The sequence below is a fragment of the Paramisgurnus dabryanus genome, chromosome 12, assembly GCF_030506205.2.
Source record: "Paramisgurnus dabryanus chromosome 12, PD_genome_1.1, whole genome shotgun sequence".
Lineage (NCBI taxonomy): Eukaryota > Metazoa > Chordata > Actinopteri > Cypriniformes > Cobitidae > Paramisgurnus > Paramisgurnus dabryanus.
The window spans coordinates 28,972,152-28,993,665 of record NC_133348.1 but is presented as its reverse complement, the minus strand read 5'-3'; the positions used below and the strand labels follow the sequence as shown (position 1 = coordinate 28,993,665).

Sequence of the window (21,514 nt, the reverse complement as noted above, 5' to 3'; positions counted from 1 at the left end):
GTCACTTTTATTTGCAGGATAAAATATTCCTAATATCAAGTATTTTATTTTGAGTAGCTATAACCGTAATTCTTGATCTGTAATTGCATTTTAAGTAGTTAAATATAACATCACGCAGTCTATTATTTATATTTCTTATTAGTTTTATGGGGTGGTTTCCTGGACAGGGATCAGCTTAAACCAGGACTAGGCCTTAGTTTATTCAGAAATATAACTAGTTTTAACAAACAGGCCTTACTTAAAGATGCAATATGTAGAATCCGCCCCTAGAGGGCGCCAGATCAAAACAATAACAATGTCGTAGATTAAAGGGGCGGTGAATTTGTCGATTTTATTGTTTTATACTGTTGTATGATGTCTGCTTATGATGTTCGCGTGGTTTTTACATTCAAAAACATCAAAAACAATAAGTAATAGGCTATTTTGTAACATGGATTAGTGGCTGTCTGGGGAGAAGCTTCGTTTGAAGGGGCGGGCCGCATTGAAAACCTGGACGTAAACGCCCACTGCTATGATTGGACAGCTTAATTCCCCGTCATTATATGTGGGGAAATGTTTTAAAAACATTAATGTGTAAAAATAGCAGCCGAACACATATATGTTTGAGCCACAGAAGAGTCTGGGTGCTAAAGATGATACACATGAATTACAATACGTATAGTAAAGTAGAAACAAAACTTTAAACTCGATGTGACTAAATTACCGTATACAACACAGTAAGTGCTGTTCGATTGATTTATTATTGGGTGATGGGGTCTGGCTCAAATGTTCAAGTTGAATTTTATTTAAAGCTGGTCAATATCAGAGTTGATTCTGAGCCTTTTGCAGACCACGCTGTATGGGTTTAATTGTATACAAAATTAAAGTTTATGTTTGTTTGTGTGTGTGTTTGTACTGTCTGTAATTGTTACACACACACACACACACACACACACACACACACACACACACACACACACACATATATATAACAATTACAGACAGTACACACAAACTTTACTTTTGTATACGATTAAACCCTAATATATATACACGTTCATGTAGGTATTCAATAAACATTTACATGTGTATATATATTTAGTTTTAATATATGTTTATTTTATATATATATATATATATATATATATATATATATATATATATATATATATATATATATATATATATATATATATATATATATATATATATATATATATATATATATATATATGAAGAGTTTCGTTGCAAAATTTCGTTTTTATTCTAATATCAGGACACACGTATTGTAATATACATAAGAAAATGACCTGCCTGAATACTGGGTAATAGATAACAAATTATATGAACAAATTAACAATGTATTTAAGCAATTTACAGAATTTACTTAAGGAAATTACCTAATTAGTTGTGTTATTGCAATTGTAATTTTTTTCCAATGAAAGACAGTTGAAAAAAATCAAAAGTTTCATTGTAGTTTGAATATTATATGAATGTGAGTTTAATTTTCTTTTGGTAGTTAAAAAAACAATGGAAAATGACTTTGGTTATTTGCCATTTTCTAAATGAGATATAGACCGGATGCATTAATGTAGAGTAGAGAACCGAGCAAGTGTCACATACTGTAACTGATAGTATTTGATTAAAGTGTATTTAGATTTATTTCAATTAATATTTCAGTGTCAGTTATGTTCAGCGATGTTCCAGCAGAGGTCAGTGTTGATTTTCTGTCATTGATCCTCTAAAGCTCTTAGCTGTCGTTCTTTCTTTTATTACAATGGTAGTTTCTGACACAATGCAATTATTAAAGGTACTATAACAAAATGTGACTATACCCACAGCTGTCAATAAAATGAAAATAAATGACAGTTTCTGAAACTTGGAGATCCAAATAAATCTGTTTAATTGTAGTTATTACTAATCAATGGTTCATATTTAAAAGGGGGTCTGTGAGGCTGAGCTGAGATCAGTCTGATGTTTTTTTAAACTGATATTTATGATGGTTTGTGTGTAGTGTCAGGTGTATAAGCGTGAAATGAGACTATGTAGTTTGAGATCAGGGTTCCCACGGGTCCTTGAAAGTTTGTGAATCTGGGGAAAAAATTCAAGGCCCTGGGAAATTTTTGAAAATATACATACATAGATACAGGTCATTGAAAGTGATTGAATTTATTTTATGCAAGAGGTTTTCTGAAAAAAAAATCCATTGCCTGTGTATTATAGGATAGTATTGTAAAAATTATAGACTTTTTAAGCACACATGCTAAACTGTTCGCTTTAAATGCTTATTTCTTCTATATGTGAATGTTGATTCATACACTGTAAAAAGTAATACCTAGATCTAACTTATAAAAAGTGAGGCAAGTGACTGCATGGAAAGTTTTAGGTTGAGTCAACATGCAACCTTTTTTAAGTATATTGAACACACTAACATTACTTAATATGAATGCAATAAAATTGAGTTGAGTTAACTAATTGTACTAGTATTACTCAGTTAGATAAACCTACTTTTCTTGGTACAGGTAACATATTTATGGTTAGTTGTTGTTTTTATGCCGTGAGATGAGGGCTAGAAACGTTTATTCAAACAACGCACCCACTCAGTTTGGTTTTGGGCAGCTGTAAAGCACGACAATAGATCAGTATGCAGTCTATGCACAAGCACCAGTCTTCTGAAAAATGGTAACTTCAAAACTCAAAGAAGAAACAGAAACTCTTTCAAATATCGAAGATAAATGAACATTAAACACTAACAAGTCTTTCTTTTTAGTTAAAAACAAAACAAAAAAAAGTTTCAATTCAAATTTCACTCTCCAAATGCAGTCCCATGCAAAGCATGCTGGGAACTGCAAGTCCACTGCCTAGTAAGTTGTGTTTACTAAAATAATTCATGTAGTTTTAACACAAAATTATTATGTTAATTTCTTTCTTACAAATTTAAATCGATTATACATAATAAAATTAAGTTGAATTTACTCAATAATGTGTTCATTTAGAATTAATCAATTTATTCCAATTTTTATTTTATTTTAACTCATATTTTGATAAAAAAACAAGAATTATTTTTTTTTTAATACAGTTTACTCAATTTTTTTTTTTAAATCTACTAAGGCACAGAAACACTTTTTACAGTGTACCAAAATGCTTTTTTGCATACTTGTGTTTGACACATGAAAACATCTCGTGTTACGTATGTAACTGTTGTTCCCTGAAAAGGGAACAAGACGCTGCGTCTCCCTTGCCATACTTCCTTTGTCCCTGTAACGCCGTCTTTGGCAATATTTCAGATGGCGATATACTTCCTGGCTTTCACGTCACCATGTCTCTGTGGTTAAGCCTCATCATTGGTTGAATTTGATATACACATTCAGACGCACTTACCCCTGGAGGTGTCCCTAAAGTGTCACCGTAGTGACGCAGCACAAGTTCCCTCAAAAGGGAACTGTAACAATGTATCTTAAAAGGTAACACGATGTAATTTTGCTCTCATGTGTCCCCACATTTAATCCTTGAATTTGAGGGTATTGGACCTGGAAAGTTCTTGAAAGGTCCTTGAATTTGAAGTTAACTAAGGTGTGGAAAACCCTGTGAGATGTAATATTTACATATAAAACACATGTTTACTCTTTTCATGTACTGGTGTACAGTATGTGCATCTGTCTGATGAGTTTCATCTGCTTGGTAGAAGCAGGATCAATCGTGTATCATAGTATATCTTAAAATAAACAGTGAGCTGTTGTGATCAATACATTAAGAGGCAGATTGATGGTTGAATGTCTAATTGCAGTCTAGCACTCCTCTAATGTCCTTTCCTCTTTCTCTTAAATCACTTACACAAAGTGAAAATGTCCTATAACCTACAGATAACCTTTTAATGGTTTAATGTGTTGTAACTAGGACATCTCATTTTGTCTTTAGCGAAAGTGCTTGCAACAGACAAGACAAAATATAAATCAATTTCATGCTTTTAAAATCCCGTTAATATTTAGTAATACAATTATAATATTGTAATTTAAATGTGATTTGCACTACATTATATTTGATCAGATCACATGGCTGTTTTTGATTGGCTGCCAGTGGAGAGAAACACTGATAACATTTGATGGTGGCTGAGCGATCACTGTTCATTTAAGATAAGAGGAGCTCAGTAATACTCAACAGTTGGATTAAAAGCATTTCTAAGAAGCTTGTGTAAATAATCTTCCAAATCAAATTCTTTCAGCTCCAAACATTGCTCTAGAAAATCTTTTTGGATAACATCTGCTTTGCTTCCATGTCATTTTTAAAAGGCCATGTACATTTTACTAAGAATACTCTCTTATTTTGCATAACATTCTCATAGTGTTTGACTTTTAAATCGTGTGTTAAGTGTTTTAAATGGTGAATTATATTCAGTATTGAAGCACAGTGTTAATGATGTGTAGGGGCAGAATGAGGGGTTGTTTGCGCTCTGTTTAAAACATTCAGCCTCAAGCTCACTCTTTACTAGGTGTTACACACACTATAGTGACCTGATTACAATGCTTTTACCGCACCATCATACTGCTTTTATAGACTAACACACACACAGCAGTGAGACACACAAACATGCACAGGAGCTCTGTTTTCTTTATTAAACCACAGACAGAATTTAGACATACTCACAAAATTTTAGATTTGTTGTTTTGTCCATGTGATGCGTGTCTAACATGTACAACACTTTTATAAAGACTTGATAGTAAATGTGACTTATGTTATCAGTGAAACCTCTCACATTGATCAGTGTTTTGATCAGATTAGGTTTTTACATTTGTTATTTTATACCCAAGAAAAAATATCGGATCAGAGAGCTTGGACAAAACTGTGTTTGTTTAATGAAAACTGCTCTCTGGGCTGTATTGATAATCATGTGTGTTAGTGCAGCAAGACTGTAGATAGCTCAGGAGTGATGTAACATAATCAGACTAGACTAAGGATCAGACTGAACCAGTATTTGGACCAGATTGATGATCGGACTGGACTAAAGAACAGACAGGACTGATAATCGGACTAGACTGAAGATTGCACTGGACTAAAGACCGGATTGGACTGATAATTGGACTGGACTGAAGACCGGATTGGACTGATAATTGGACTGGGCTGAAGACCGGACTGGACTGATGATCGGACTAGACTAAAAACCGGATTGGACTGTTAATCAGACTGGTCTGAGGACCGGGCCGGACTCATGATTGGACTGGACTGATGATCGGACTGGGCTGATGATCGGACCGGACTGATGATTGGACCAGACTGATGATCGGACTAGACTGAAGACCGGATTGGACTGATAATCTGACTGGACTAATACCAGACAGGGCTGAAAATTGGACTGGACTGAAGACCAAACTGGACTGATGATCAGACTAAACTAAAAACCAGATTGGACTGTTAACTCTTTCACCGACATTGACGAGATATCTCGTCAATTAAGAGAAAACGCTTCCCCCGCCAATGACGAGATTTTCCGTCTTTCCGCAATACCGCTATTATCCACCAGGCGCCCTTCCGCAACTTTTTAATCCCGGAAGTATTGCCCTATGGCAAGCGGCTGCATGTCCGTGTCTGTTTTAAAGATCGCTCTGAATGGGATCTCTATGAAAAGTCCGTCACAAAAATGGAATTATCTCTGCTTTTTGCTCAAAATGTGGTGTTTTTGCAGAAACCTCCACATATTCAAAAGCTGATTACAAAAGAACCACTGAAGGTTGGAAGAAACGTTTTTTTTTTTTAAAGCAAGAGGGTCTGTTCTTTCATTTGGTATATTGTATGTTTATTTATTTAAAGAAGAACATTTTCTGGAAGGCATTAAACTTTGGTGAAAATCATGAAAAACGCTGGCGCTGGCTGGCAACTTTTTTTAAAAACGCTGGCGGTGAAAGAGTTAATAAGATTGGACTAAAGCACGGGCCGGACTCATGATTAGACTGGACTGAGGATCGGACTGGGCTGATGATCGGACTGGGCTGATGATTGGACCAGACTGGTAATCGGACTAGACTGAAGACCGGATTGGACTGATAATCGGACTGGACTAAATACCAGACAGGACTGAAAATCGGACTGGACTGAAGACCGAACTGAACTGATAATCAGACTAAACTAAAAACCGAATTGGACTGTTAATCAGATTGGACTGAAGACCGGGCCGGACTCATGATTGGACTAGACTAATGATCGGACTGGGATGATGATCTTGATTGGACTGATAATCTGATTGGACTGATGATCAGACCGGACTGATGATTGGACCGGACTGATGATTGGACTAGACTGAAGACCGGATTGGACTGATAATCGGACTGGACTAAATACCAGACAGGACTGAAAATCGGACTGGACTGATGATCAGACTAAACTAAAAACCGGATTGGACTGTTAATCAGATTTAACTGAAGACCGGGCCGGACTCATGATTGGACTGGACTTATGACCAAACTGGACTGATAATCAGACTGGGCTGATGATCGGACTTGGCTGATGATCTGTTTGGACTGATGATCGGACCGGACTGATGATCGGACTAGACTGAAGACCGGATTGGACTGATAATCGGACTGGACTAAATACCAGACAGGACTGAATATCAGACTGGACTGATGTCACACTAAACTAAAAACCGGATTGGACTGTTAATCAGATTTGACTGAAGACCGGACCAGACTCATGATTGGACTGGACTAATGATCGGACTGGACTGATAATCAGACTGGGCTGATGATCTGATTGGACTGATTATCAGACCGGACTGATGATCGGACTAGACTGAAGAACGGATCGGACTGATAATCGGACTGGACTAAATACCAGACAGGACTGAAAATCGGACTGGACTGATGATCAGACTAAACTAAAAACTGGATTGGACTGTTAATCAGATTTAACTGAAGACCGGGCCGGACTCATGATTGGACTGGACTTATGATCAGACTGGACTGATAATCAGACTGGGCTGATGATCGGACTGGGCTGATGATCTGATTGGACTGAAGACCGGATTGGACTGATAATCAGACTGGACTAAATACCAGACAGGACTGAAAATCGGACTGGACCGTTAATCAGATTTGACTGGACTAATGATCGGACTGGACTGATAATCAGACTGAGCTGATGATCGGACTGGGCTGATGATCTGATAGGACTGATGATCGGACCGGACTGATGATCTGATTGCACTTATATACGGATATAAATCATACAGTTAATCATATTATAATTTACACTGTAGTTATTATCTGACACCTTGTTATCAGTGCTGCAATTGCACCTTTGGACTTTGGATTCATTTAAAGCCTTTTAAAGCATTGGAGTCAAACTGTGAGCATGTACATGTGTATTTTAATAAACCTTTGTGTGTGTGTGTGTGTGTGTGTGTGTGTGTGTGTGTGTGTGTGTGCGTGCGTGCGTGCGTTTGTGTGTGTATCATTATGTGTGCCTGTGAGAATGAGAGAGAGCATGTTTACCAGCAGCTGCTATTGCTAGAGACCATATTTTACTCTTTGACAAGGTGAATGTCCAGGTCAGATTCTACCCCAGAAACAACAGAATGAAACATGAAGGTGTATATTGCATGTAAAGAAGCGTGTGTTTTTAGGAAGTTGTAACCTAAAAAAAAACAATAAAAAATAATTTATAAATATATATAAAGATAATTATGTATTAATTTTATGTATATTTCCACTAACACTTAAAGCACTAGAGCTGTACGCACTATATGTTTCCATGTCTCCGTGAGTTCCATGTCTTGTGAATCGGGTGAAGTGTCAGCCCAATTTCCTTTAAAGATCAGAGGTGTAAGTATGTGACATATTTCCCTTCTTTGTGCAAGGTGTTTGTTTCAATAGCCAGCCGGTAGAAAACAGTGTCGTGGGAGCGCGCATAATTTAAAAACATGATTTAAAAACAGTTATGGTAAATATTTACTACACCTGCCATGTATAAACCAGTGTGAGGATGAAATTAAGAAGTGGCTTGATATAGGAAGATATATTCAATCATTTCTGTTGTTGCTCGGAGGTGACGGGTCTTCAATGTGCAAATATAAAAGCACAGAGACATACCAGTATCTCTAAAGTGGGACAGACAGTCGAGTGTTTGTACATGGAATAGACTAAGAATTTGTGTTTTTAACCTTTTCCGGCGATGGTTGAAAATGTCACAGCTGTCCCTCTAGTGTGAGGTTTTTTTAGACGGCAATTTGAATGGACTTGTTTAAGTTTTTATGGCGAAACATCAAGCTTCACACAGTACCACAGTCAGCAGCATCTTTCTCATTCAACACATTTATTGTAAGTTATTTGAAAAAAACATAATAGACATATTAACTCTTTCGCCGCCATTGACGAGATTACGAGATAACTCGTCAATTAAAGGCGCTCTAAAAGACCATAAAAAATGTTTTGTTACATACAGCAAACATCTCCTCACTATCTGCTTGCTGTCTGTCCGCTGATCAAACTGTAAAAAAACGCGATCTCTGTAGACAGCCCAGGCTTCACACACGACAATAACAACATAGTGGCCAAACCTAGCATCACAAAACAATACAAAGTGTTCCAGCCAATAAACGACAAAAAGGATTTTGGGGTGGGGGTTGGGCGCGTTCATGAAAGCACGGAAGGGAGGGGGAGGGGAGGAGTTAGATACACTCCGTCTGTTTGAAAACAGTTCAAATGTCAACATAAACTAACGTCTCGCAGATTCGCTTAGAACGCCTTTAAGAGAAAACGCTTCCCTGCCAATGACGAGAATTTCCGGCTTTCCACAATACCGCTATTATCCACCAGGTGGCGCACTTACACAACTTATACAACCCGGAAGTAGCGCCTCACGTGAAAGAGAAAGAACTCCGTGTATGTTTTAAAGATCGCTTTACATCTGATCTCTATAAAAAGTCGTTCACAAAAATTTAATTAATTAAAAAATGGGTGTTTTTGAAGAAACCTACCCATATTGAGATGTGATAAAAAGAATGTTTTTTAGAGATTTACTGCATTTGTATCAGCTATCATGGCAACCCCTAAATGCACAAATTATGCCGGTCTTCCTGGATTTCATAAAAAAACATTAAAAAGCCGGTCAAAACGGCACACTTGTGTCCCTCGCAATACGACTACCATTAGTTTAAGTGGCTCACCGGAAGTCTTACACAAAAGGGCTCAAAGATGGCGGCGCCCACATTTACGTCAAAAATAAGGTGGATAGAAATATATCACACTCCTGCACCAGCGATATTGCTTTATAATGATCTATAATCTATAAAAAAAGAAAGTAAATGCCCAAATAATTACTAGATTTATTTTTAAATCTTTAATTTTATTATATTTTCAAATACTGTATGTTCTTTAAAAGATTTGTCGTATTTATTTAGTCTTACAAACCGACAGGAAACAAAACACATTAATCAAATTACTGTAACTACCACAAGGTCCTTGTCCACCCACCAGACAAGCACACACACACACACAGACACACACACACACACACACACATTGCTGCTTTATGTCTGTACATGGTGAAATGGTGAAGTGTGTGTCTGTGTTCACCAGTAAGCTGTTGTCCATTCTAAAGCAATTATTCACGCTGGCATGAGGATGGAGGCGGAGCTACAGTCGCCCGATCTCCCACCCACTCCTACACACACAGACACCCACAGACACACACACGCTTGTGCACTCACAGTGGATGAAGGAGACGGTGGGGAGCTCACATCATCATGTGTGGTGGATTATAACAGTTTGTGTTTGAAGAGATAAAGCGCACATTCATCATGGGGCAGTTGTGTTGTTTTCCTCTGTCACGTCCAGATGATAAGCTCAGTAAGTGTTTCATGTCATGTGTTTGTTATAGGAGATTACCGGTGTGTGTGTGTGTGTGATCAGGGCTGCGTTCACCGGAGCGCTGTGATTCTCTCTCTCTCTTTCTCTCTAAAGGAAAATGACTGTCAGTTTTCAGCTGGATGAATAAGAACAAGCTGAACGCTGCACAAACGCTGGGGTGGATATCTGTACCGCTTCGGTTTAAAGATACAGTTCACCCAAAATCTTATTTTTGATTGTGACTCCTCTTGATGTCATTTTAAACTCATGTGCTGTGGTGGTGTCAGGAGAACACACAGACAGATGATGTTAAAGGTTTGTTACACGGCTGTTCATTGCAGTTTATCTGCTGACACGACTCGTGCGCTTGTGATGTCACACAATAGATTTGTTTGAGAAACAGAGCGAACTGAGAAGAATATTGGCTTTCATCAGGCTGGATGTGATTATTATCAGTGAATAACAGTGTCAGTCACATCAATAACATCCAGCATTCTGTCCTAGTTTTGCTTCTGAATGTGCACAATGTCCTGTCAAGAGGATTTTAAATACAAAACTTTCCACTGAAATATAAATAAATCTCAACCAACAGCACACGGGTTTGAAAGGACACGCAAGTGAATAAATGAAGACAGAATCGGGTCATTTATCGTTGAACTGTTTCTTTAAAGACGCCAGTGGATCAGGAAAGATGAGATTCTAGTGTTGTGTGAGCTCGGATAAGGACGGAGACGATGAATATAAAGCATTAAAGCTTGTTTTGAGGTCTGAAGGTTTGTTTAATTACGCGTGATGATGTGAAACATATAACAGTCGTGTTAAAGCAGTGAAATCCACGAGGTTAGACACACAGAGACACAGGACTTTAATGTCCTGAAGGAGACCGGGTGGATGTGAGATCACTAACACGCTCAGTTCATTCTCATAGTTATTTTAAAGACCTTGTTTTGTGTTAATGTGAAGGACATTGAAGTGTCTGCAGGCCTGTGTTTATATTTCAGCTCTTCTCCGGTCAGAAGAGATATCAGCAGTACAGTACAGTACAGTTATACAAGACTGCTGGATTATTCACATTTGTTCTGGATTTTAATCGATTTTCTTAACGTTGTGCAAATTCAAGCCGACTTTACACCAAAAGCCCAGTGAGTAAGCATTTGAAGATGTGTATGTTCAGGGTTGAGGTTGTATGACCGTTTGAATTTAACCAAGAATGGAAGGTAAAAGGTGAATTGAAGTTCTGATGGCACAAATCCCACAGATTCTCATTGGTCAACAGATGCATGCCGATGGATTCATAAAGATGTGTTTTGTTTGTTTGAGGTCAGGTTATATAGTCAATTAGGTCAGTGGATAATGTGAGTAAAAAATGTTCAGAGATTCTCTGGCTGAGACTCCAGCAGGATTTGTGTTGAGGTTACTTGAGGTAGACAGCTGGAGATCTTCAGTAAAGAACACAGAACACAATCTTACTTAATGGAACTGAAACTTCCTGAGGAAATGCCAACGGTAACACACAGACACACACACATACACACGCATACACAGAAAACACAGACACACACAGGCACATAATCTTACACATACACACACACACACACACACAGAAACACACAAACGCATACTTACACAGAAACACACACACCAACCCGTTCTCATTAAGTGCGTATAAATAGCATGCAGTGTGAAAAGTTGTGCAATACAATGCCAAATTCCAATTTTGCGTGCATATGATACTCCAGTCCTTCCCGTTCACTTAATTCGCCGCATCTTTTCATGTTATTTTATGTATTAGTTTCTCAAATTTTTCCTGTTTTCTACCATTGTCGCTTGGGTTTGGGGTTAGAGCCACTTTTTGTTACATAAAATGACATTCTAACCCTAACTCCATGCGACCATGATTTAAAAATAGGACATGGAGAAACCTATATATTTAAAGAGCACCTATTTCGTTGGTAAAATAAAGCAATAAGCCCCAAGAAGCAGTGGGTTACCAGTGCATTTTATAACAGCTAAGGGGCGTTGTTAGGCACGACGCGAAGCTGTTATAAAATGCACTGTAACCCCACTGCTTCACGGGGATTATTGCTTTTATAAAACGGTTAATTCCTATGCATAACGTTAGCTGGATTTTATAAAATAAAACACAAATAAGCTGTAATTATATTAGTACAAATATTACTCTTCCGCCAAACAAAGTAGTTCCTCAGAATCAAGTGTGGCTGCAACAGAGCGCAGTTCCCAACCAACACAGACGCAGCAAAGACACAATGAAAATATGATTTAAGACTGTGGTGTTTATTTTAAAAACTAACATTCATCTAATTTATACTGTGATGATCAAATATGCTTGGAAGCATGCTTAACTCTTTCCCCGTCAGCATTTTTTTTTTTTAAGTTGCCACCCAGTTGTAGTTTAAAAAATCAAATGAAAGAACAGACCATCCGCTTTCAAACAACAAAAAAAAAAACTTTCATCCTACCTCTCAGATTTTTTAGCTAAAAGCGGAGATAATTCCATTTATGTGAATAACTTTAGTAAGAGATCAGATTTTAACTTACAGGCTGTGAGTCTGAAGCGGGAGGAATTATGATAATGTCGGTCTTGTCTACATCACCAATCCCAGGAAGTAAACTGTTGCCTACAATCCGTGTGTTTGTTGTAGTCCAAGAAAAGAGATTTACATTGGAGATGATAATAACTCACATCATTGATTACTTTGGGGTTTGTACCTTTTGCATATCATTGTAAACATGTACTAATACACACTTAAACACCAAAGCAAATGTAAAATCGTGAATCGGACAATAGGTGCTCTTGAAATTACGTCCTAAAGCAAATCCCAAATCTAACCCAAACCCGAGCGACCATGGTAAAAAAAAAATAAAAAAAAATAAAGAGAAACCAAAACATAAAACAACAAGAAAAGATGCACTGTATAAGTGAATGTGAATGACTGGGGTATCATATGCATGCAAAATTGAAATTGGGCTTTGGGGTCGTGACATCATTACTTGGCATGGCGGCCATGTTGATTACCTCCTTTCTGCTTACCGATCTGTTTATAGACGTACTCCCTCTCAGTCATGTGTCTTAATTTGATTAATTTGGCATTATTATTTCAACCATGGTAAACCGTTGCTGTATTTATAATATAAAGTAACACTTTACATTAAAAATGACAGATAAGGACGAAACTTCATTATGTTTTTTCTATGTAGGAAACCAAACATTAACCTCAACCCCTCAGTAATGTGTATACATGACATATAAATTACATTTATATACACGACAGTGAAGTATAACATCTGAATATTAATTTATATAGCTTAAGTCAATATTGAACATTGAAAATAAGGGAAATTTCCCGCTTTACTCGCCCAAAATACGGGAACATTTCAACATTAATCTTTCTGTTGCTATCCCTCTGCTGACAGCAAAAATTTGTACTACAAAACTGCTGCAGTTATGAAGCTAGGTCGTACGTGACTTTGATTACAGATTGGCGTGAAATCATGCTCTCCCAACAACCACGCTGTTATCTTTATTCACTCTTTTTTCATATGGATCCAAACCGTTAATAGTTCAGATTTTTTTCACATACCAGACCCTGGCTTCCTACTTAACGTATCCCGGTAAATTCCACATGCTTTTCGGGATTTTAACAAATTTTTTCTTTCTTTTCATTCACTCTGCTGCTTCTCCTCGTTCGACTTGCTGTTTACATTGTTTACATGTTTTTACATTCGCGAGGCCGTCAACATGGCCGCCATGTCCACCCAAGCCCTATTGCACGACTTTTCACACTGCGTGTTATTTATACGCAAATCATGAGAATGTTTTGCACAAACACCGACACACAAAACACAAACACACCCTGTATATGATTTGTGCTTTAAACAAACCAGCAAACCCATATATAGTTTATTAGTTCAGGTTTAACAAGAAAATGTTTTTCTTTTCCAAAGACAGAAAGACTTTGTATAAGTTAAATGTGTCAGCTGTATTGTGTCTTATCTTAGATCTGTGCTGTTGAATGATTAACCTGTAAACTCTTCAGCTCAGAGGTAAAGTTCATGTCAATACAATAGTGGGAGGATCGAGGTATTGCTTGTTGGACTTTAGCTGGGTTGTAATCAGAGAGACTCACAACCCTTTAAACATCTACAGGTATGTTGTTAAGTAGGTTGCTGATTGGCTGGTGAACAGCATCTTTATATGACAGCTGATTGGATGCAAGGGGTTGAAAATAAGAGAGCCTGATGGCATCAAAGGAAGATTTTACATATGGATGAAAAACTTACATGTGCTGAGGAATCGAAATTGACTTAGTTAGTCCAGCAGGCAGGTGTACTGTCTTTCTGTCAGCGGCGTGTGTGTGTGTGGAGTGAGAAAATGTCTAAAGAAAATGTCTTAATGATAAACTTTAATTACAATAACAGACAGAAGGACAGAAAGGCATGGAAACATATACTTGTATATGTAATGGAGACCGAAGAAATACTGGGCAAAACAGGCCAGCTTAAATAGATAGAAGATGATGAAGATGATCGCTGGAAGGTGAAGAAGATTGTAGACATGAAACAGGTGATGGAGTCCTGAGGGAGACAAATGGTGAATACATGGGGAAACAGACAGGTAGACAAACTGGGAGTGTGATGCTTCTTAGCCTGCCGCCTACAAATCTACTGTAAGGGATTTTTTTAGGGGGTTTAAGGGATTGTTCACCGAAAAATTAAAATTTTGCAAATGAGTTGGGTACTGATGAGAATCAAATGTTATGTAGCTGTAGGACTGAATGATTGTAATATTTATCAGTTCATGAGTTAATGAAAAGAATAAAAGTCATGCACGCTGCTTCTGATTGTTTAAATCCACACAACACAATCGAATGAAATCACATGAATTACACAATGAAGCATGTTGTGTTTATGATTCCACATGATCAGTGGGCAGAGATCATCACTGACCATCTGTATGATGATGATGATGATGATGGGGGAAATCACTCCAGACTGAAGATTAAATTGAGTCATGCAACTGGTTGATAAATGTGTTATTTATCTTGCAGCTCTTCTGCAAAGCAGACAGCATGCTGTACGAGCAAGTATGTTACACTGTGAGAGCTCACCCATCTTCAAATCCTTTCACAACTCAGACACTGTTTACAGAATAACAAATACTGTCATGTTACCTAGGGATGCACTTTATATCTGTCAGCATATCGGTATCAGCTCATATTACTGTTTTTATTAAATCATCGGTATAATATTGATTGGAAGGAGAAAATGTAACCCGTGCTGGCAAAATGATTCGCAGTGCTCACGGTCTAATTTTGAGCGAAAATTGAGGTTTTCATGTAATAAGTACATTAAGCCCTCATCTAGCGATCCCAATGCTCTAAATATTCATTAAATATCTAAAGTTATCTTTATTTGTATGTTTTCTGAGAGGTGTATCATCCTAAATGCTTAATCTAATACATTTACTCTGACATTTTGGTTTTGGTTTTAAAGAGCACCTATCACGATTTTACATTTCCTTTGGTGTGTAAGGGTGTATAAGTACATGTTAACTAAGGGTGTAAATCGTACAGTTCATTGTGATTCAATACAAAATCTATTTTCTCCGCCAGCGATGCAATTTTTACCGATACATCAAACACTTCTTCGGTGTAATTGTGATTCGATCTGATTCTATTAAAGGGATAATTCGGCCAAAAATGATATTAAACCCATGATTTACTCACCCCCAAGCTGTCTGATTTGCATATGTCCATCGTTTTTCAGACAAACACATTTTCGGATATTTTAGAAAATGTTTTAGATCTCTCAGTTGATAAAATGTAATGTTACGGGGTCCACGACCTTCAAGTCTAAAAAAAGTGTGTCCATCCTTCACAAAATAAATCCAAACGGCTCCAGGATGATAAACAAAGGTCTTCTGAGGGTAATCCGCGCGGTGTTGTTGTAGAAATATCCATATTTAAAACTTTATTAACGTAAATAACTACCTAATATTTTTAGAGTACAAACCTTTTCTTACATACTTGTAAATTATTTTTTGATGATATTGGATAGTCATACATTTAAAGCAATTAAATGCCTGCTTTTGTACTTCCATGACTTAAAGAAAACGGGTTTTAAAGGTTTTAATAAAAAAATAACAATTTCAATACAAGTGAAAACAACACAATTATTTAACATTAATCTTAAACTGGGGATCTTCTTACTCCGCTTAGTTTTTCAGTTTACAAAGTCCGTCATCTAAATAGGGATTAAACATAGCGCCAGCGCAACTGGCTTTTAAAGGGGATGAGAGCTGTGACTCTCATTGGTTTATTGCACGTTACGCCAAAAATTCTCCCATTACTCATTAAAAAAAGGACCAACCCTTTTCGACCATGCGCTCAGCGCACAAACCATTTTTCCTGTTGTTAAATTAGCAAAAGTGGATTCGGACACGCCTATTTAGACGTTGCGCGTGCGCTTTAGACAATGCGCATAGATCGTTAAGATAGGGCCCAAAAAGTTTAATTGAAAAATAAATGTATATAAAAAATAAAGCTGTTAAACTTCAGATCTTATAGTGCTTTTCCATTGCATAGTACCCCACGGTTTGGTTTGGTTTGGTTTGGTTTAGTTTGGGTCAGCTTACTTTTGGGAGCTTTTCCATTGGGTGCAGTACGTAGTACCCAATACTTTTTTTTAGTTCCACCTCGGTTGGGGTTCCAAGCGATCCGAGCTGATACCAAACGTGACGTGAAAACACTGTAGATCACTGATTGGTCTAAAAGAATCGACACTACCAGCATCATCGCTATAATGTAAAGATTAGCTTTACCTTCATGCTAGCTTGCGCTGTCTCGAGTAAACCTGTTGTCATCTGTGCCTATAATCCCTCCCACTGCGAAGTGATACTAAACTCGATGGAAAAGCTAACCACGCCAAAGTGAGTTGAGCTGACCCGACCTGACCCAAACCAAGCCGTGGGGTACTATGCAATGGAAAAGCGCCATAACAGTCAATCAAGTGCCACAGGGGTCTCTTTTGAGAGATTTTTCTTAAAACAAATCAACTGATCAACATGTGAGAGAGGACACTGCGTTTTGCAAGGACAATATCATCTGCAGTCTTAAACACACGCTCTTCTTCTATCTTTTTCACTGTGTTTTGGCTGCTTTGTTGCTGCATCGCATTCACTTGCTCACGCTAGCAGATGAAAATAAACAAATGTGCACACTTTGCCAGAAATGCGTTATGTCAAGGAATGAGGACGTGGAGTGTCAAAATCAAGGTACCTATAATAGATTTTTTATGCGTGGCATCGATGCATCGGATCATTAGAAATAAAATCAATGTATCGATCTATATCAATGTATTGTTACACCCCTAATGTTAACGATATGCAAAAGTTACAAACCCCAAAGTAAACAATGACACGAGTAATCGTCTCCAACATAAATCTCTTTTCTTGGACTACAACAAACACACAGATTGTAGGCAACAGTTTACTTCCTGGGATTGCTGACGTAGACAAGAACAACATTATCATAATTCCTCCCTCTTCGGACTCACAGCCTATAAGTTTACTCCTGTTAGCATTGCATTGTGAGCGAATCTTTCAAACATGGTAAGGAGGCTGACGTCAGAGGTATTCTGACCAATCAGAGCATTTCAGGAAGAGAGTAAAATCTGGAGCTACGAAAATGTACGGTATGTGGAAAATAACATGTTTTTTAACCATAAACCACGCAAACACAATGTATTACAGCTAATACACAAAATAACGTTGTTTTTAAGCAATGAAATCGGTGCTCTTTAAAACAAAAAGAAATTAGTTATTAGAACATATATTTTTCCTATAGTATTCTTTTTTGACTTTGTAAGTGCTAAATCTATTCGTTTTATCAGTGATTTTAAGGTATGGATGCGGTGATTTTGTTTTTGAACCTTAAAAATCTAAAACTGGATTTTTCTCAAAATTGACTTTGCTGACTGTCAACTTCAAACAGCTCTGTCATTTTTGTCCAATTTCAACAAATCATGCATAGTTTTTTGAAAATGTGCTCATTCCGACTCATTTTGCCTGCACGGATCACAAATATCGAATCTTATTTTAACATAAAAACACTTTTCTGTCTCAGAAAACAAAAGTGTGTTACCTGTACATTATATTTTCTTAATGCCTGATGGTTTCAGGTGAATCATGTATAATTATAGATAAACCCCTAACAAGACCCCTATGTATTTATATGACCCCTATAATAATTATGAGTAGTATTAACCTTTTCTTTTTGTAATTGTTGCATCTTTTTTATTAGAACAGTATTAAAAACTTTGTTTTTTCCATTTCAAATATGAATCTTTTATTTTGAACCTAAAGTTGTCTAAATTCAAGTTCAGGTATCAATCTCTCTATTTACTTTACAGTATTTTGATATGTGATTAATCAAACAGCATCAGCATGAATAAATAATATTGGCCATTAGGACTGTAACGATTCAATCGCGTGTCCCGTTAAAAATGCCTTTCTGAAATCGGTTCTGAATCGCAAGGCTGCGATTCTGTGTTTCATGCACAGCTTGTGCGTGTACTACGGCATTAAGTCAGTAGGAAGTCCTTATCAATCTAAAATCATTATGAGTCGGAGTCGTTTATAACGTGCATTTAAAAAAGCAACACTTGTTAAACAAAATCATTCAAAATATTCTTTATCATCATGAAAATATCTGAAACAATTTGAAGAACAGCGATACAAATATTCATGTAGACATTTCCTGGAATAGCGTTTGTAATGCTACTTCTTCTGTGGCACAAAGGGAGTTTCTGCATCTGAGCGCCCCCTTGTGTTCGGATGTGCCGGGATTTCACCGTAATTCATTGATTGAGAAAATGCGCATTTGCACGGTTAATCTTTACACCCCCATTGGCCATCATTGTATTGCCTAAATATTCAGCATTATCGGCCAGACTTTCTGTATTGTTTCTGTTTGAATGAATCTAATGTTAGATGAGGAAGATGATGATGAGCTGGTAAATAGTGTTGTCAGATTATTAGCATCATATTATGTATTCTCACTGTTTAAACTGCAGGGTCATGAGTGACTGATGTGTTTGTGTGCTAATGAGGGTTTAGCTTGTATTGACAGCTCTGTATGTGTATGTGTGTGTAGGTGTTAAGAAAGGTCCACCGCCGGATGATGATGAGTTAGTGAGTCTGAGTAAACGTCTGGTTGAAGATGCTGTGTTACGGGCTGTGCAGCAGTATATGGAGGAAACTCAACAAAACGGCACGCCACCAAAAGACGACGGTCCGGCGGGGCGAGCAGACAAACAAAATTCCACTAAATGACCCATCGAGCCTCGCCCTGTACCCGAACCCGACCAGGCCGTGAGCCGCGACACCCCTCCACCTGCCGGGGGGCGTCAAACGACAGCGGACAGTCGGGAACTGAGCTGATTTGTGCAGCGTGTGCACAGAGATGAAGTGTAGACGATGATGATGATGATGATCGTTGTTCTCTCACAGGACTCAAAATCAAAATGATGATTCAGTGTTGACTCTTTATTTTTTACCTCCTCTCTAAATCACCCCTCCTTTTCATTTATGACACAACATTGAGAGACAGACGGATGATATGAACTTGAGTCCAAAGGTTCATTCCTGCAGACTACATCACACACACAAATATACAAAGTAAAACTGTCCGTTTAATGACAATCTGATCAGTGATTCACTGTGGATATAAACTGCAGGCCAACCCAAAGGCAAACTTCCTTTAAACCTGACACACGTGGACATGTACAGAAGAGACGAGTGGAGGATCTGACAGTATTGTGTTTCTTTATGTTTGTTTTACAGGCAGTTTGTATGCTCAGAGCCGATTCGACTCGGAGAGACTTCACAAGCGGATGAAAGTACAGGCTATTAAAACGCTGTTAACACAAACACACATCCGAGCTAAAATCATACAGGAGCTGAACCTGAACATCACTGACCAAGCATGACTGACACACACACCAAAACAAATCTCACGTAACCCAGGAAAGATCAAGATTTGATGTTATTCTTATTAATGTTGATTAAATAAAAAGTCTGTTTAAGTTCATTTGATTTCTCGAACTTCCACAGTGGCCTTACAGAGAAATCAGACATCACGTACAGTACAGTACGCTGTTTCAGACATTTAGTTAGGATTCATATTTTCACCAGAACCTTAAAATGCATCTTTTTATGCGTCTATAAAGTCATTTTTGTTCTGTTAACCCGTATTAATGATGATGATGATGATGATGATGTCTGGCCATGCGTATGAAGTACATTGGGCCATGTTAAAGCAGGGTCGATTTAATAAACTGTAGAGTCATCTGTGTTCACTCATCACTTTTTTACACTAAATAAATAATGTGTGATGCTCGGTTGTTTTTTGTTTATTGGTGAAGTGTTTTATCCCGCTCATCCTCGCAAATCCTTCGCTCAGGTTTGCTCTGGAGATCTGCAGACGTATGTGACAGCAGCTTCACTCATATTTCAGTCAAGTCTTATAATGATTCCCTTAAGTAGTCATCACATTTAATTATGTTAGCAGCTTTAACTGATGCCAATAAAACAATAATGAAGAAACACTGAAATATCACTTTTATCAAAGCTCATAAACTGTGCGGGTGTTTTCTTAAACCCTTATGTTGTTGCATTAATAAAGTGTTTTTATTATAGGCATATAAACGTGTGTAGCCTATGTCATGCAGTTAAATAGAAAGTTGATCATTAATTTTTTGGTTGAACATTATAAAAGGTGGCTAATAAAAGCATTATCAGTCATAAGATTTGGGGAAATAAAAATCTTAAAGGAATAGTACACTTTCATTTAAAAAATTACGAAAATTTATCCAAGATGTTTATGTCTTTCTTTGTTCATTCGAGAAGAAATTAAAGCTCACGTTCTTTATGATCCTATTTTTTAAACCCTAGTTAGTGTGTAATGTTGCTGTTAGAGCATAAATAATATCTGTAAAATGATAAAGCTCAAAGTTCACTGCCAGGCGATATATTTTCTTTAACAGAATTCACCTTTCAAAGCCTACAGCGAACGGCCGGTTTGGACTACAGGCCTCTACTTCCTGCTTAAATGATGTCACTAGAACAGTTTTTTGACTAAACTCCGCCCACAGGAATACATCAGTCGCCAGCTAAGCTAACGGCAAGCTAAGCTGCTATCCAATCACAACAAACTACACAATCAGAATTCGTTAGGTATTTCTAAAGGAGGGACTTCATAGAACAAGAAAGACATCAGACTGTTTTTAGGACAGTGAAAACAGCGCTATACAGATAAGGAAATTGTGTGAAAAATACCGCGTTTTTTTACATGTGAAACATGAACAAATTTTATATTGGGCACTGTAAACACAATCAAAGCTTTAAAAACACAAGAACGGGAGCTTTGAGTTCCAGAATGTTTCTCCATATAATGGTCTTTGGTGGACCGCTGAAACAAGTTTCAGTTTCACTGCAGATTTAAAGGGCTCTAAACGATCCCAAATGAGGCATAAGGGAGTTATCTTGTGAAACTATCGTAATTTTCAAAAAAAAAAAATACTTTTAAACCACAACCTCTTGGCTTGCACAAGTCGTGTGACGCGCCAGCATGACCTAATGCATTTTAGGGGTGTCACTGTTCTCCAAATCCTCGATT

General features: G+C 37.4%; 1 protein-coding gene across 4 annotated transcripts in view; it reads left to right on the top strand.

Annotated features, from left to right (window-relative positions):
• The window catches only part of LOC135739148 (A-kinase anchor protein 7-like), a 33,469-nt gene extending 13,233 nt beyond the window's left edge, over window positions 1-20,236 (top strand). Inside the window, exons 8-9 of one of the 4 annotated variants that reach the window (XM_065257439.2) lie at window positions 14,888-14,923; window positions 18,992-19,823. In XM_065257439.2, coding sequence (XP_065113511.1) covers window positions 14,888-14,923; window positions 18,992-19,170 — 215 coding nt within the window. In that variant the 3' untranslated portion in view covers window positions 19,171-19,823. Of the gene's footprint in view, window positions 1-14,887; window positions 14,936-18,991 lie in introns of all 4 variants that reach the window. The other 3 variants (XM_065257438.2, XM_065257441.1, XM_065257440.1) reach the window with 3 other exon arrangements.
• The last annotated feature ends 1,278 nt before the right edge of the window (window positions 20,237-21,514 follow it).